Source organism: Pituophis catenifer, unplaced genomic scaffold (genome assembly GCF_029215685.1).
Source record: "Pituophis catenifer annectens isolate HBS135680 unplaced genomic scaffold, rPitCat1.0.hap2 SCAF_2, whole genome shotgun sequence".
NCBI classification, from domain to species: Eukaryota; Metazoa; Chordata; class Lepidosauria; order Squamata; family Colubridae; genus Pituophis; species Pituophis catenifer.
The window spans coordinates 277,702,427-277,719,846 of record NW_027256882.1 but is presented as its reverse complement, the minus strand read 5'-3'; the positions used below and the strand labels follow the sequence as shown (position 1 = coordinate 277,719,846).

The 17,420-nt window shown below is 37.2% G+C and overlaps 1 protein-coding gene and 1 non-coding gene across 3 annotated transcripts in view; both read right to left on the bottom strand.

Annotated features, from left to right (window-relative positions):
* ZFR (zinc finger RNA binding protein) overlaps nt 1-11,286 on the bottom strand; it is a 46,419-nt gene extending 35,133 nt beyond the window's left edge. For both annotated transcript variants that reach the window (XM_070938912.1, XM_070938913.1), the window contains exons 1-4: nt 11,108-11,286; nt 10,866-10,950; nt 2,962-3,244; nt 1,179-1,317 (exon numbers count right to left, since the gene is read on the bottom strand). In XM_070938912.1, the coding sequence (XP_070795013.1) occupies nt 1,179-1,317; nt 2,962-3,244; nt 10,866-10,950; nt 11,108-11,144 (544 nt within the window). In that variant the 5' untranslated portion in view covers nt 11,145-11,286. The remainder of the gene's footprint in view (nt 1-1,178; nt 1,318-2,961; nt 3,245-10,865; nt 10,951-11,107) is intronic.
* Nucleotides 4,265-4,404, bottom strand: LOC139313555 (small nucleolar RNA SNORA66). Its single transcript, XR_011600148.1, has one exon. It is a non-coding gene; the product is annotated as a small nucleolar RNA SNORA66 (small nucleolar RNA).
* Nucleotides 11,287-17,420: the final 6,134 nt, after the last annotated feature.

Here is a 17,420-nt window from a genome sequence, read left to right as displayed (position 1 = left end):
TGAACATATGAATAGTTATACACTTTTCTGGATATGTGCTCTGCTTAAGGAAGTTACAAGCTTTCTTTATGGAAATTTTAAAGTAGTAAAGTAGTAGTAAAGTGGTCTAGGATTGTGCATTTGAACTGCTCTTTCTATGAATGAGGAAGGCATAAATTATTACTTTGGTTCTGAGAATCTTTAGTTTTTTTTTAAATGCTAATGTAACTGTCATGTGACTGCTGCCATTTCAGCCACAACACATCTTTCAGCACTAGGAAAAATGAAATTATCAGATACAACAGTGCTGATAGTCTCTTGGTTGCTTCTACCAAGCAATGCCATCTGATGGGACCCAGGAAGTGTCCTTACTCCTTCTCAGTTCGCACCTGGTGGAACAGCTTACCCCTGAGATTTAGATGATGCTGACTTACTGGCCTTTTGTAAAATTCTTAAAATCTGGCTGCTCACTGGGCACTAGGAGAGTGTTAAGAAAGCCCATTTCTAAAGGAGGAGGATAGCGAATTGATTAGCATCCTGCTACTTTGTATTGCTCCTTTGACATGTATTTTTAGTGATTGTTTTTATTTTGTTTGTACATGGCTCAGAGTCATCATGAGCTATATGGCCATACAAAGTGAAGAAATAAATGAAGTAATAACTGAACTACTAAAACTACTATTATTAGAAACATGATGGCCCAGTGGTTATGAATGCAGTATTGCAGGCTAATTTTGTTGAAGTTCGATTCTCAGCAGTTCAAAATGATCCAGTCTTCCATCCTTCCAAGGTTGGTAAAATGAGGACCCAGATTGTTGGGGACAATATGCTGACTCTGTAAACTGCTTAGGGAAGGCTGTAAAGCATTATGAAGTCTAAGTGCTATTGCTATTTATCACATTTGTCAAGGCTACTCAATTCCCAAAAACTCTTAAGTGCTAACAAAATATCAAATATATCATTAAAACATAGTTAAAAATATAACAAAACCAAGCATAATACCCAGAAAAGCCAACAATATAATATTTTTTAAAAATGACAAAGGTTTCACAGATGCCTTAACCCCAGGCTTGTGCCCAAGCAGGTTAAGGAAGAAATTAGACTCAGTCCCAAATTCCTGCAATAAACTATTATATGGTTTTGAGAATGTTTAGACTTTTTAAAATTATAGGATAAAAAGAAAAGGATTTGAAACTCACCTGTTTGATAGTATGATTCAGCCACAGAAGGCTGCGGTTGGGCAGCCGCCGCCACTGCAGTTGCAGTTGGCTGCTGATAATATTGCTTGCTGTCATAAGCTACAGCTGGAGCAGTAGATCTAACATAGGAATAGGAGTCCTGAAGAAATACATGGGAGAAAAATGAAGACCCTATATGTGGATTTCAGTTGTAAGGTAAATTAACTGCCATAATGGAATTTACATGAGGGAATCCGTGCAGGCTCATGTGCTTCCTAAAAAAATTCTAAGGTTTGTGAAACTCTCATAAAACTTCCTAAAACAGGAAGTTTTCCCTTTTGGAATAAACTGAGTCCAAGACTAAATTTGGTTACTTCTCCTCTCAATTATTTTCCAACCCAGTTTTATGCTTTTAACAACACAAGTAAATCATTGCTTTTTAAATAGTTTAAGGATTACCCAGAGGGAAGGATAAAATTTCCTTGTATAAAATTTAAATTACATTAATTATCCTAGGATTTAAGCCATGGATTACTACTGAATCATTTTGATTATTTTAACCAATGTTTACTGCATAATCAATGCTGATTATGCAGTAAAGGATCAGAACTTTTGAGAAAGCATACATTTCCTGATAATATTAGACAAGGTAAATATTAGACTGAGTTCAAGATCTAGTAGTGATATACTTCACTGTAATATTAAAACCCTTCAACATTAATTCCCATTAAGACTGCTTAATACCCAATCCTTCAATATTTAAGCTACGAATTGAAATAATTGGTTGAAGTTTTGAAGGACATGATCAAACCTATTTCAAGAATTATGTGTACTCTATAAAAAGTCATTTCCTCCAAATTATAATTTTTCTTAATACATGAAGTTGCAATAGCTAGAACTTTAATAAATATTGAACAGAAATAAGGGTAATACTAGATCAAACCTACACAAAATGTTTAAAAATCTTAGCAATACCCAAAATGAAAATAAGCAACCTACAAAATTTGTATAGATATATAATTCAGCTTTTCTCTGCTATAAATTTTATATGCTCAAAAAAGATAATCTGAGGTTTATGCTTTCCAGTTACTTATTTAGAAATGTACAATATGTAAATTGCCAGGCATATCTACCTTACATATTTAGCCATTAAATTAAAAAAGATTTTTAAGTTCTTTAACATTATGCATTCAAAGAAAAAACAGAGGTTTTCATTTTATTCCATACTTATCAATTGCCATTTTTAATAAGGAAAAACTGTTTTGATGTATATTACACTAAGCCATGATATACTTTGTTTGAGCTTTGTACATTTAATGAATTTACCCACTGAAATTATAAGTACTGTAGTTTAATATGTAGTATAAATACAATTCTTGGTTGGGCAGTGTTGGACTTCAGGGTTTAGTGACTGTGGTCTAGAGAACAGATTTCCTGACATTTCTATGGGAGACACCAGTCCTCATCAATCTACACCAATCAGAAATCAGCTTGGTTAAAGATCAATGTGAAGTCAAGATACCTGGCTATACAGATAGGAGCCCAATCAGTTCCTACTTCAGTAGCCTATGGTCTGCATAATAGATAATCTTGTTTGTAAAAATTGCAGCCGTAGTTGCTGGTAAAACATCAGGAAATCTGTTGTCTAGGCCATGGTCTCTAAACCCTGAAGCTAAATACTGCCCCAAACAGGTACCAGCATGAAAGCCAACACAAGTAAATTCTTGGTTATTCGATAAATCATGATTAAACAAAAAATTGAACTGCACCATTAGTGAATGATACTTTATCCATATATATTTACCTGGTAATTCTGTGTGGTGACTGGTGGAGGCGGTGGAGGCGCTTCCTGCTGTCTCTGTGTATAACCATAATCAGTTGCTGTATGAGCTGTTGGGTATCCTCCATAGGCTGCAGCTGTTGCAGCGGCTGCAACAGCCACTGGAGCAGGCCTGGCTACTGCAACTGTTGCTGCTGCTGGGGCATAAGCTGCAGTAACTGTGTGGGCAGCTACAGGAGCCTGATGAACAGTGTAGCTTGCAACTGTAGTTGGATGGGAATAAGCTACACCTGAAGCCGGCTGTTGGCTGTAATAGGAAGAGACCAAGAAGTATCACTATGTAATAATGAAACCTAATACCCAGCAAATATGCTCTTAAATTGTTCAAGCCTAAGTAAATCTGAGAAACGTTAAACTGAATTAAAAATTCAGTATTATGGATCTACTGTACCTAACCAAGTACATATTAAGTGATATCATGAGCGTCCATTAGTGAAAGTCTATCTACCAAAGGAACTGATTCCTAGTTATCCTTTAAAATTAGCTACAGAAAATTGAATTTGAGGGGCAGTTCTAAAGGTTCAATTTATCAGGTGGAACCCACATAAATTAAATTTTATTAATTTTTTAAAATAAGGCCTAGTTTTATAGCCTCTAAAAAGCAGTCACATACAATAAATTCATTATACACTGATAACATCAAATTAATAATTTTCTTTTTTTAGATTGAAGAATGCAGCTGTCCAAAAGGACTGAATGAGATACAATGGACAAATCTCACAGAATTATACAGCTGAAAGGGACATATATTTCAGATAAGCATGAAATTCATGCAGTGTTGCAATTAATTCATTTTAACTGTGTAAACCATCAGGTCATTTGAGAATCATACAACCTTCTACATCTAATAATAAATGTACAATAAATAATCTTGCACATAGGAACTTGCTCTTAATTTTTGAATACAACTTGGTGATATTGGATTTGTTTAATAATATAACTAAGAATTAACTATTCAGTTCCAAGAACAAAATATTTATTTCCCTCTCAACAAACTTGGCAACTCTGAATAGCAGATTTGCAAGAACTATACAATATAAATTCATTTAACTTTTTAATCTCAATCTATGTTATATTAGAAAAATATTAGAAAAAAGTAAAAAGATCCTGACCACACATCAAAATACAATAAGTCATTACGCTGAATCACCTAATGCTGATTTACAGAATATCTTTATGTTCCTTTTAAAGTATTTAAGCATAACATATAATACCCAAAGAAATTCAGTAAGAGAATATTTGCAAGGTTTTATTTAGTAAAAATAATTTTTGTTATAGCACAGAATGAGTAGCCTTAGTACTGTTTTTTTCTCTAAGGCAGGTATTATTCTGTTACCATTTTTGTTTTAGCAAATCTGTTCCCTTTGCTTCTGCAACATCATGCAGAGCCAGTGATCGAATTTGCAAGATCTTTCACTTTGAAATTCTTAAAACTCTAAGAGTCTTTACAGGTATTACCACTATACTATTTAGAATTCGCTATTTCATTTACACTTTATTTTGCTGATTTTCTACCATGGGATATATTGGCCATGGGCTATTTATGTGTAAGGAATGTTTTTATTTAATTATTTATTTTATTAAATTTATTAGGGCTACCCATTCCAAACAACTCTGCTTCTGTACTCTTGTATTAAAGTATTAGAGCTGTTGGGCAGCCTATAAACTGTATAAATTAAGTAAAGGCAAATGTTTTATGGGCTCAGTTTGTTAAGAAAGTTAATATTTTTCTCTATACTTGTAACATGAGTTACAGAGTTTCAGAAATTTCAGAGGCAGAAAAAAAAAAGCAAAAGAAAGCAAGGCACAGAGCTTTTTTTCTGAAGCTTTTTCGGAGGCTTTCAGTGGCAGGAAAAAAAGTTTTTTCTGAAACAGAGTTTCAGAAGTTTCAGAGGCAGGAAAAAAACAAAAACCAACCCCAAGGCACAGAACTCACAACCAAGGAACCTGTTGCTAAAATTCACCTCTGGAAACAGCTGATTGGGGGTATTCCCGGAGGCAGATCCACCTGCCAATCAGCTTTTTTCTTATTTTCCTCCCTAAAAACTAAGGTTTTTAGGGAGGTTCTTATACTCCGGTGCGTCTTATAGTCCGAAAAATACGGTAGCTTTCCTTTGTTTTAGAAACCTATAAAGGTTGTAAATGATTGGTCGCAAAGTTATTTTGCTTTGCTATGTAGACCTAAGAAAGTTGTAAACGGCCTTTGTTGATTGCAAAGTTATATTTTCATCACTATCATAATTGTGAATTGTTGCTATTGAGGAAACAACTAAATGAAGACCACCTGTATTCTGACAAAATTCAGTGAAGAATTACTAATGTAACAGATAAATTATGAAACCTACATTGAAGTATAAACATTTGGTTTGTTTTAGATTTTAAAATATCTTTCCAAAGAACAAGGGGACAAAAATTAGTTATTTAACTAATAAAAGTATAGGGTATTTATATATTCTGTTTTTTAAGTTAAGATTTGCAAGGTAACTACAGCATTTGATTGATTCACAAGTGTTCCTGATAGTTCTGTATCCTGTGGTGGCTACAAATATGCCTCTAGGTTCAATTCTAGTTACTGGTAGTTACTTTAAGGCATGGCATGGGACCAAGTTATTTGCAGACTGCTATACAGAAGATGCCTTAAATTGCTATTAGCAGTTAGAAATATATCACCATATCACTGAATACAATTGTGTGAAATAAAATGTTTATTCCTAAACAGGCAATTATGTTTATGCATGTATACTTTGTGATTTGTGACCTTCCTTGTTGGCTTCCAAGAAACGAGGGCAATGGGGAATCCAGCAGGAAGCTGCAGGTTGTAATCATGCAAGGTCCTTCAACAGTAAGGGGGACTGCCGAAACTGCTATTGCACTGTCATGTGGTTTTTAAAATTATGATGTGTTACCTAACTATGGCGTTTTTGTCAGTCTCCCAAGTAGACCAGACAGGAAACATGACAAAATGAGCTAATTCTAAAACACCTCCGGGTGTTTCGCTGCGCACTGAAGACCCTGTTGTTCCACCAGGCCGGGCTATCAACATAATTTTAAATTGGGGTATTTTAAATTTCTGGGGTTTTAAATTGAGCCTAATCTATTTAATCATTTTAAATTTTTAATCGTTTTGTCTTGTGTTTTTAAATAGGCTGTACACCGCCCTGAGTCCTTCGGGAGAAGGGCGGTATAGAAATAAAATTATTATTATTATTATTATTATTATTATTATTATTATTATTATTATTATTATTATTATTATTATTTATTGGTTAATCTTTAGTGAGATTCACAGCCTTTGAGGCTGGTTAATAGCTCAGCAGCTCAAGTCCTAACCAAGGACCTAGGAACTGTTAAGGTATCGTCGGAGGATGTAAGCTGTTCCGAGTAAGGTGGTTTTTTGTAGAGTCAAATATTATTATTATTATTATTATTATTATTATTATTATTATTATTATTATTATTATTATTATTATTATTATTATTATTACTTTACCATAAGGATACATTAACTTGAAAGACTTGAAAGTACAAATCTGCTGCTGTTTCTTTTTACCTATTGATTAGTTAAGGTAGATCCTTTCTAAGTTTCTTTCTCTACCAATTATTCAATTGCAGACTCTTCTCCCTTTTATCTGATCAGTTCTCTACCCAGCATCTGTATCCCCCTCCCACTCCAATGACATTCTCACATTGTTACATTTTTTGGTCCCAATTAGCAAGGACTATCTGTATTTAAATATAGTCTTGTAAACTAGTATTTTAAAAATGCCAAACTACTCTTAAATCCATGATCCAGAGGAAAACTGATATTGTTTGCAAGAAATATGATTCTACTCAGAAAATCCACAAATAGTAACAACAGTGTGGTTTTTTCATCCTTGGCTACCTGTAGAAATACAATTCATAACAATGAACCCAGCAAAGTAACAATTTATTTACTTAAACACAATTCAGGAAGAATACAGCAATAATTAAAATAACTTCCTGCATTATTTGAGTCCTCATACATTTTATATTTTGAGTTTTTGCATGAAAAATAAACTACTATATATAATGTAGTAACAAGAACAGTAACAAATTTAAAGCAACAATAAATCTATCTACCAAACAGGCAATTTAAAAAAAAATCTAACGTATTTCTTAGTCTTTGAAAATCTACTTAATTATCTTTCCCATCCACCCACGTGCAGCAGAGATGGAATGAGAGCCTGGTGTGTCAATGTCTAATGCACTGTATCACCATGATGCAAGAATGTAAAAGCAAACAAACAAGCCAATTGTGGGATCACAGGACCTTGAATCTTCCCTTTTTCCTTCAGCATAAGACAATACATAAGAATGAACTGTTACATAATGCAAAATGCTCTGTGTGGGAGTAAGTAGGCATTTTTTCTTTCCAGAAAGGGTCCTGCCAAACATTCAAACTCTTTCCCTCCAGCAGCCATTTTATATTACCCCAAGAAGGCTGCCTACCTCGTGCTACTGAATGTATTTCTACTGTGGTATAATTGCACGAAGAACTGTCATCTATGTACATTTTTTCTAGGGCTTCTAAGTAATTCTGAGAAATTCAAACTAGAACTTGAGAAAGAAAAAACTCTCAATCAAAATCAATAATTGTTTTCTACTGAGTACAAAATTCAGAATATATACAAGTTGTCCTTGACTTATGACAATTGGAACCAGAATCTCAGTCATTGACAATGCAGTTGTTTCTTTCCATACATGTCCAATCCCCCTCACCATGCATGGAGGGAAGGGGAAATTCTTCAGCAGGCAGAAGTTGCTTGCAACCTTTCTTCCCAGCTTTCCCACTGACTTTCTGAGGAAGCCAGCAGAGAAGACTAAAATGGCGACCACAAGATTGTGGGGCGCTTGGCAACTGGTTGCAAATGCAAACAGGTTGCCAAGCACCCAGTTCACGATCACATGACCACAATGGGGAGAGGGGTCAATGCAATGTTTTATGTCACATGCTTTGTTATTACATTGTAAATTTGAATGGTTGTAAGTGAAGGACTAACTGTAACGAGGAATTGAGTTGATTAAACTGTCAGCATAATGTAATTACATGAGAAGGAGAATCTATTAACAATAGCAATTTTCTAATAATTATGGAACTTGAAAAAGCATTTTATGTTTGTTCTCTAATAAATTAAAACATGCATTGGGAAGTTTTGCCAACCTGAAAATCCAATTTTTAATTTAATGATTGGAAAAAAATCTCCACTGGATTCTTATACATGGAACAGAATATTCATGTACTCTAAAATATAAGTCTCCAATTCCTACAGAATTCTAAAGAACTTTTTTATTTTTCTGTGATAGAAACCAGATCAAAGGAAGTATAACTGAAAGTTTTCCATATTATTTTTCAGAAATACAAAGGCAGCATTCCAATTTTAATGCCAGAATTGAAAGACATGTGCAGAATGTTCCTTAAACACAGAACTTTTTTGTCCTCTCTTCCGAAGCCTTTCAGAAGTCTATGAAAAACAAAATTTTAAAGCAAAGAGGAAATCAAACAAAAATCCAGTATCTATTTTTGGTCAGTTTGAATTCAATAATACGCCATAATTATAACTAATAAATACCAGCCAAGAAAGATATATTGCTCAATAGTTGCAATTTGCTCATGCTGCCATTAGGAGCAGCTAAACCAAAGTGGTAATTATCAAGTAGCTTTACCGCCAAAGATAAATTTCTAGTTTGTCACTTCACAGCAAGCCAAGAATCATAACCCAAGAATAAATCCCAATTTATTACTCACTTATATTACCCAATATAAGTGAGCAATAAACCAAGAAAACAGTTATAAAACCAATAGGAACATATTAACTTTTTGTTTATTTTAACCAAATGATTTCCTAGTTATTTTAATAGTTGTTGGTAATTAGAGCAAGCAACCAGAAGAAATTACCACAGTGATTAACACATTTGTTTATTACTAATTAGCAAAGGATTAATTTATTGCATAATCAACAATCTCCTGTGTGAATAAAAGCTGTTTTCAGATTCAGATTATTTTTAGCTAAAAACATACACTTTTAATAAAGACTGGAGTAAAACGTGGAGTAAAAACATAAAAGTAAGTAAATAAATAAACAAACTTGTGTTTATTGTAAATATTCCCAGGGTCAACTGTTAAATACTATTTAACACTTTCACTTCTAATATCTTATATTAAAAGTGTTATACTTCTAAAATCCATAAAACAAAAAAAAGTAAAGTTTTGTCAACATTCAGTTAAAAAAACCTTACAAGGCAATTTCCTTTAAATTCAAATTTTTTAAAAATATTCAAATTTACATGAAGAAAACTTCATGAACTACGGTGAAATTACTAATGCTATTGAAATGGTCTGGTCTGATATTAGTATTTTGACCATACCACGTGTTTTGAACATGAAACATTGTGAATTTGAAAATACCACTTGTACTGTAAAACATTGTCACCATTATTATAAATATAACAGGGAAATAAATTATCCTGAAATCACCACAGTTCCAGAGCATAGGCACAATATAATTGTTTTGCCTCACCCAGAGTCACTTTTGATGTGATGGGCAGCTATATAAATTTGATTAATAAATGAAGCAAAGTATTTGTTACCATCATTTTACAATGCCAGTATCAAAAGGAGAAATGAGTAGTAGTTAATAAATGCTGCATTCATCAGCTTGCCCAGCGTTCATAAAGATGGAGCAAGGCCCATTTCTAAGAAGTCCCCCACCCACTTTTGTGATTTAAGTCTTCAAGTATGGAGATATTTACAAATATACAATTAGAAAATGTTTTAACTGAATACTTGCCGAAGTGTACAAACGATAAACATATTTACATAAAACAATTCTATCCTGCATATATATTTTATGTACATGGAAGACAAAGTATGATATTCCAGTCCCACTCTATTTCAAATAAAAAGCTGCCTTTCCAAAGTATCTCTAAAATTTTTATTGGGGGGGGAGGCTGATCTTGCTGAAAATTAGTTCAGCATAGGCATGTATAACCTTTCAAAAGTACGGAACTTTGGTTTTGTGTTGTATTTTTCCTGGAATGGTATGAGAAACAGTGATTTTGTATTTTCATGTGAAGAACAAAAAGATCCGTAGCTCAGGATTGAATTGTGGAGTCTTTTAGTGCTCTTGGCTGTTTTCATGTAGATGTTTCATTACCCAGCTAAATAACACCTTCAGAATTACAAGTGGGATTTGCTCCGTTTATATAAAGTAGCTTGCCCCGTCAGTGATGGTGGGGGGGGGGGTTGCTTTCTCCTTGGTAATTCCTCAATTGTTTACTGCTTGATGGCCTGAGGTGGTAGCTCAAATTTCAATTTTTGTATTCACGGTGGGAATTTGTTTTTATTTTTTTTTTAAGATCGTTCGCCAGTCACTGGCTAGTATTAAGGGCCGCACATAAAATAAACCGGGAGAGGCATTTAAGGGGTACACCAAAAGGCACAGGGGACCCAAGTTCCTTGACCTTCAATGGGAAGAAACGCACTTTGGGAGAACTCGGGCAAAGCGCCTTTCGGGTCGGAGGCCCGTCGCCATTTAAGCGGCTCAAGGGCTACAGGGATTGAGCGACGGGAGGCTCCCCACAGCTGTGCTGCGTTCCCTGCTCGGGGGCCCCGGTGTGTGTGTGGGGGGTGAGTAACGGTCCCCAAATCCTGACTGGGGGGAGGGGAGGGTTCGGGAGGCTTCGAAACATGCCGGCGAGGACGAGCGGGCGCGCGTGACGGAGCCAAGCCTGCCCCTCCCCGCGCGGCCTTCCGCGTGCCCAGCCCCAACAGCCCCAACACGAGGCTGGGGCGGGGTCAGCCGCTTTCTTTCCCGGCCCTCCCCGCCACAGACCGAAGCGCCTTTTACCTATATTGAGCGGCGGCTCCGGTGTGGGTGAATCCGAAGTAGTTGCCGGTGGCCATTTTGGCATCTTCCCCCAGCCGGCTGGGCACTGCAAGCGACGACATGGCGTGCAGGACGGGAGAGAAAAACGGCCTCGTTAGAAACAATTCCTGAGGCGCCGCGCGCCCCCCCCCCGGTTTCCCTTCCCCCCGCCCCCACCACCCCCCCCCGCCGCCCCCCACGGCTTGCCCGAGGCCGTTACTTACCATAGGTGAAAGAGACTACCGGGCATATGGGAATCATGGAGCCGGGCTGACCGAAATGGCGGCGGGGTTGAAAACGGTCTCGGTCTATCGGTCACAGTCGTCTCGCGCGATCGCTAAGCCGCCTCGCCGGTACCCGTTCGCACCATCCACCGACACGATTCCAACGGCGATGTGAAGGATCCAGGCCTCGCCGCAGCGCATGCGCCGCTTGGGACGGGCGAGAAAAGACCGGCGGGAAATGTAGTTCGTCTTGCCGGGTTACTTACGCGCTAGGTCGTAGCGTGGATGCGTGAGGCCACCTGGGAAATGTAGTCTTCGTTAGGTGTAATGGCCTCTCCGCATCCAAGCTGATTATCTGAAGAAAAATGTCTTGTGGATGCATGCTAACGCTGGGTTCACACATTATACTAAGTCATAGTTTCTTGAAAGTTGATTATTTTTTTATTTTTATTTTATTTTGAATTTGTATACCGCCCTTCTCCCTGAGGACTCAGGGCGGTGAACAGCCAAATAAAAACATCAAATACAAATATTAAAATACAGTTAAAAATATATATATAGATTTGGCCCCATTAATTAAAACGATAAACAAAACAAAACAATTAAAAACCCTTAAAAAGAATTAGGCCAGCCCGGCTTGTTGGAAAAAGAAAGTTTTAAGGGCACGGCGGAAGGCACTGAGGTCATGGATTCTCCTTATCTCTGGGGGCAGCTGATTCCAGAGGGTAGGTGCCCCCACAGAGAAGGCCCTCCCCCTGGGGGTCACCAGCCTGCATTGTTTGGCTGATGGCACCCTGAGGAGGCCCTCTCTGGGAGCGCACGGGTCGATGGGAGGTCGTCGGTGGCAGTAGGCGGTCTCGAAGATAGCTAGGCTAAGGTGACCAGATTTTAACATTGGTAAAGAGGGACATTGTGGGCGTGGCTTATTTTGTGGGCGTGGCTAGCTGGTCATGTGACTGGGTGGGCGTGGCTAGCTGGTCATGTGACCGGGTGGCCATGGCTATGTGTATAGGGTAAGGTGAACAGATTTTAACATTGGTAAGAAGGACACCATTGTGGGCGTGGCTTATTGTGTGGGCGTGGCTTGGAGGTCATGTGACTGGGTGGGCGTGGCTAGCTGGTCATGTGACTGGGTGGCCATGGCTATGTGTATAGGGTAAGGTGAACAGATTTTAACATTGGTAAGAAGGACACCATTGTGGGCGTGGCTTATTGTGTGGGCGTGGCTTGGAGGCCATGTGACTGGGTGGGCATGGCTAGCTGGTCATGTGACCGGGTGACCATGGCTATGTGTATAGGGACTACTCAGAGGGCTGAAAAAAGTCATTTCTGACAGGTCCTCGCACTTTTGACTGGTCCTCACTTATGACCATCCTCACATTTATGCCCATGCAGCATTCTTAACAACCATGTCACTCATTTCACAACTGCTTCTCTTCACCATGGTGATAAGACTAGGCAAAAAATGTAAAATGTGAGGACAGTCGTAAGTTTGAGGACTGGACAAAAGTGCGAGGACCAATCAAAAATAACTTTTTCAGCCTTCTGAGTAGTCCATATGCACAAAAGGACTAACCAGAGGGCTGAAAAAAGTCATTTCTGACAGGTCCTCGCACTTTTGACTGGTCCTTACACTTATGACCATCCTCACATTTATCCCCATGCAGCATCCTTAACAACCATGTCACTCATTTCACAACTGCTTCTCTTCACCATGGTGATAAGATAGGGCAAAAAACGTAAAATGTGAAGACAGTCGTAAGTTCAAGGACTGGTCAAAAGTGTGAGGACCAGTCAAAAATAACTTTTTCAGCCCTCTGAGTAGTCCATATGCATTAAAGGATTACAGCAATAGAGAGGGATGAAGGAAGGGAAGGGAAATTAGAGTAGGAGTGAGGGTAAGAGGGGGAGGAAGAGAGGAGGAGAAGGAGAAAGGAAGAGGAAGTAGGGAGGAGAAGAAGAGGGGGGAAGAGAAAGTAAGAAGGAAAGAAAAGAGAGAGGTGGTAGGTTTGAGGAGAAAGATTGCTGTACAATAAAAAAGATGAAAGGGAAGAAAGCCAACCCCAAACAAATATAAAGATATTAAGATAAAGAATGAATGGTTAAACTTTAAAGAATAAAAGAGAACAAATAAATAATAAATAGCAGTAATAGAATAAATAGCAGTAATTAGAAACACACATACAAACATACAATTTATTTTCTTTGAACAGAGTATTTGGCCGGTTCACAAATTTAAACAGTGTTTAGTCACTTCAATTAAATTTACAATTTCTATATTTCCTTTTTGCCATATTTATTCCTCATCTATTTTTTTAAAAAAACCAATATTACCCTTCATCCTCATCTCTAATCTTAATCAAATTCAATTTTTCCCTTCTATTCTATATTATACCCCTTCCCATTGTCATCTATTTTTATATCCATCCTCACATTGTTTAATTATTTAATTATGTAATACAGTTGTTTAATACAAATTCAACATTTTAATATAAATCAATTAGTTATAAAACTATCTTTTTTGTATATTAATCAATATGAACATGAATATTCCAATTATTTCCATGCAATCCAATTTCTTACAAATCAATTAATTATATTTACCAATAATAATAAACCAAATAATTTCCCCCATATATTCCTCTGAACCACAACTTAACCATTTCTGCTTTCAACAATATACAATTAATAGTATCTCAATTATTACAATTCCCTAGTTAAATACAGCTTTTTTTTCTTTTGTGTTTTAAAATCTTGAACTCTCCTCCTAAATTTCCCATTGTTTGCAGTTTTTCACCTACCTTTTTTGGGGAGGAAAAATAAAAATAAAAATAAATCTCTCTCTGCCTCATTTTGTCACGTTGCACCAAAGATCCTGGTTTCGGTTTCGGTTTTGCAGCTTAGCTAGGGGGAAAAAAAACTGCTTCAGAAACTCTTTACACTGATTGCCTGTAGGGCGGCCCTTTGAAGCCCCGGGCAAGAGTTTAAACAGTTTTTTTTTCTTCTAGCCATCAGCTGGGGCTCAAGAGGCAGAATGAAAAATCGGGACTTTTTTGAAACGCCGCGGGACACGGGACAAATTGCTAAAAATCGGGACTGTCCCGCCAAAAGCGGGACGTCTGGTCACCTTAAGCTAGGCCCTATGCCATGGAGCGCTTTAAAGGTGATAACCAACACCTTGAAGCGCACCCGGAAAACCACCGGGAGCCAGTGCAGTTCACGCAGGAGCGGTGTTAAAACGCGATTAAAAACGACTGGGTTAGTTAACATGTTAAATGATTGCTTATATAAATGATGACATTCTTGCAACATTCTAAGCCTCAACCAACCTACATTAAATGAATTTGGAGGGGAGTACAATAGGTTTATATACAGTATTCCTTGTGCTGATCATCAGTTTTAGAGACTGAAGAGGTGTCAGGGAGTTGGGTTTTTATTATTAATTTATATTAATTATTAATTCTGAAAACAATTGCTCTTAATCAGTGATGAGCATCCTTCCAGCAGCAATGTTGCAGAAAAATAAAAGAGATGAATTTCAAAATCAAGAAAAAGCTTTTATTTTGGCCAAAAGGTTCAGACAGATTAATTAATCTGTTAGGTTCTGAACAAAGGTTCTGTTTAAGACACGCATTCTTAGAGTTTTCTAAAGTAACAAAACAGGAAGTATGTGAAATTTGCCTCTTTAGCTAGGCCCCCTCCCCTTATTGCTTAGGCAGGAAAGCTGATTCATGTGGTTTAGTTCTGCAAGAGAATTTAGCACTTTGTGTTAAACTTTGTGGTTTGACTTTTTGAACCCAGCAACTACCTTTTACAATAATAAGTCAAGGGGCCCTTCAGAGATCATTCAAGCCAACCCCGTATCATTTCACTCTTATATCCAAATTTCACTTTATGTCCTACTTTAGCAAGAGGGTTGTAAATATGAAGACCAGTTGTAAGTCTCTTTATTCAGTGTTGTAACTTCAAATGGTCATTAGATGAATGGTTGTAATTATGTGTGTGGCTGGGATGGGTTTATTCTATTCTATTCTATTCTATTCTAATAGGGAGTATTTTTTAAAAAACAGGTCTTACATTAAGGCAGCAGTCCCTAACCGTTGTGGCTTGGCCCGGCTGGGGGGGATAGTGGGGAACTGGGCTGTGTGAGTGGGGGGCCCGTCACTCACAAGGTGTGGTTGCAAATAGACTTTGCCCTAGTAGTGGGCTGCGGCCCACAGGTTGGGGACCCCTGCTTTAGAGAATTCACTAAAATATGGCTCATTAGATTCCTGTTGTTCTGAACAAGTTGTCTATGGTCTAAAGTAGTGTTTCTTAATTTTCCCCCCTCTTAGGATCAATTCTCACTCACTGTTAAAAGTTATGGAGTACCTTAGAAGATCTTTTGTTTGTATGGCTTGTATTTATCAATTCTCTGCCACCACTACTTCTCACAATTTTTGAGAGGATTTTAATACTGTAGGGAAACAATAATAAAGATAGAATATAAAATACTGATATACTAGATTTAGTAAAAGCTTGTTATTCTGTAATCATTAGGTTCCTGTAACATATATATTGTGCTTTTGTATCACATATATTATTCCTTTCTGTTTGTATCTCCTGTTACAAACATATTGTCATTAGGAAAATGTATGTATCTTTGAAATGTATCTGGTATTTGTCAAACGTATGTCCCTGCCATTTGACCTGAACTCATATCAATCTAAAAGAATGGTACGTATCTCAGTTGAAGCTAGCCATCAACAAAGGAATAAACTGTACCTCAGTCCTAATTTATGCCTGATCTGGATAAGATCTGGTCTTCCAGAGCCAGGGGCTAAGTAGCCAATTAAGTAAACAAAGAAATGCTTAAGATAAGACTAATTGGAAGTTTAGATTCCTTTGCAGGGCAACAAAGAATACACAAACATAAATTAAGGGGCCAGAGTTGGGGATCTAACTGGTGCTTTAAAGGTATAAAAAGTGGTTACATCTTCTCTGAAGATGTGAACCCTCCCATATACATATCTCTTTGTATGTGTTTGGAATGGTTTTACCCAGCCTTTTGTCTTTGATCAAAGATTAAATGTTGATTCTTATTCAAGCCTCCGTTTAAGTCTTTCTTTTTGGTTCACTGAGAGCTTAAGAGTATAGCCGGACCTTACAATACTATTATTTTTCAACATAGTCTGGCAAATAATTCTGAATTCATGGATCTGTATGAGGGTAGGACCATACTTTTAAGAAATAGTGCTCTAGGGAAATGGCTCAGTTAAAAGCATGTTTCTATGACAAATATGTCAAATGAATAAATGCTATTAGCAGATCTCACTTTATCACTCCATGTTATTTATTTCTGCATTCTAATTTTAGCATGTGCCAGTAGCATAGCAATAATGCTTCCATGTATTTTTTCAACAATAATTTCTGTATGGGAGCTTAACTTTCAGCATTGAAACCATTTACAAAGAGCTAGTTTGATCTAGTAGTTAATATAATGGTCCAGCAACCAATCAGGACTCTATAAGTTATAGTCCCACTATATTGACGCACAATATAGTCCCACTATATTGAAGCACAAAAGTCAGCTGGTTCCCTTGCAGGCTCCAACACCTGACATTTTAGGTGTCCATAGTTAACGTTTTGTAGCATAGGTCAGTCACAGCAAAGACCCAAATGATAAATGTCCTGTATATTCAGTTTCTCATCCTTGAGAGAGAAAAGCTGGAGCATAGTTTGGATCTAGGGCCTGTTAATTGTCCATGAAAAATAGTACAATTCTGATTAGCAATTGTGACCCTTTATTTTATTCTGGATTCTGATTAATTCTGCTCATACAAAACACTTCCTTCCAAGGTGGTTTACAAGCCACAATATCAAGTAAGTTAATTGTGTTTTATATGCCAGAGAGATAAGCATGCTTCATTGGTCATTGAACATCTCTTCTTCATCACATCTGCAATGATATAGTTCCGCAGCAGCAGATGGATATTGCATCAATAACAAAGAAAATGTGGGAAAAGCATCGAGTGCTATGGGCTGCATTCTAGGAGCAGCACTCCATTGTCACTTGCACTGTCTACCACTTTAACATCGATGGCAAAACGCCTGTGCAGAAGACCAAAGCAAGACCTGAAAGTTATTCAGTTGGGCCAGGTTGCAACATTTGAGTGTGTGAAATGGCATTTTTTGAACTGAAAAGAGGACCCTGAACCTGCAGGAAAACTCTTAGGATGAAGATTGTGCTTAACAGCCTTCAGTCACCACTAGAATTATATATAGTCTGAAAGGCTCTGGAATTAATCACAGAAAATTGCAAGGGGATAGTACA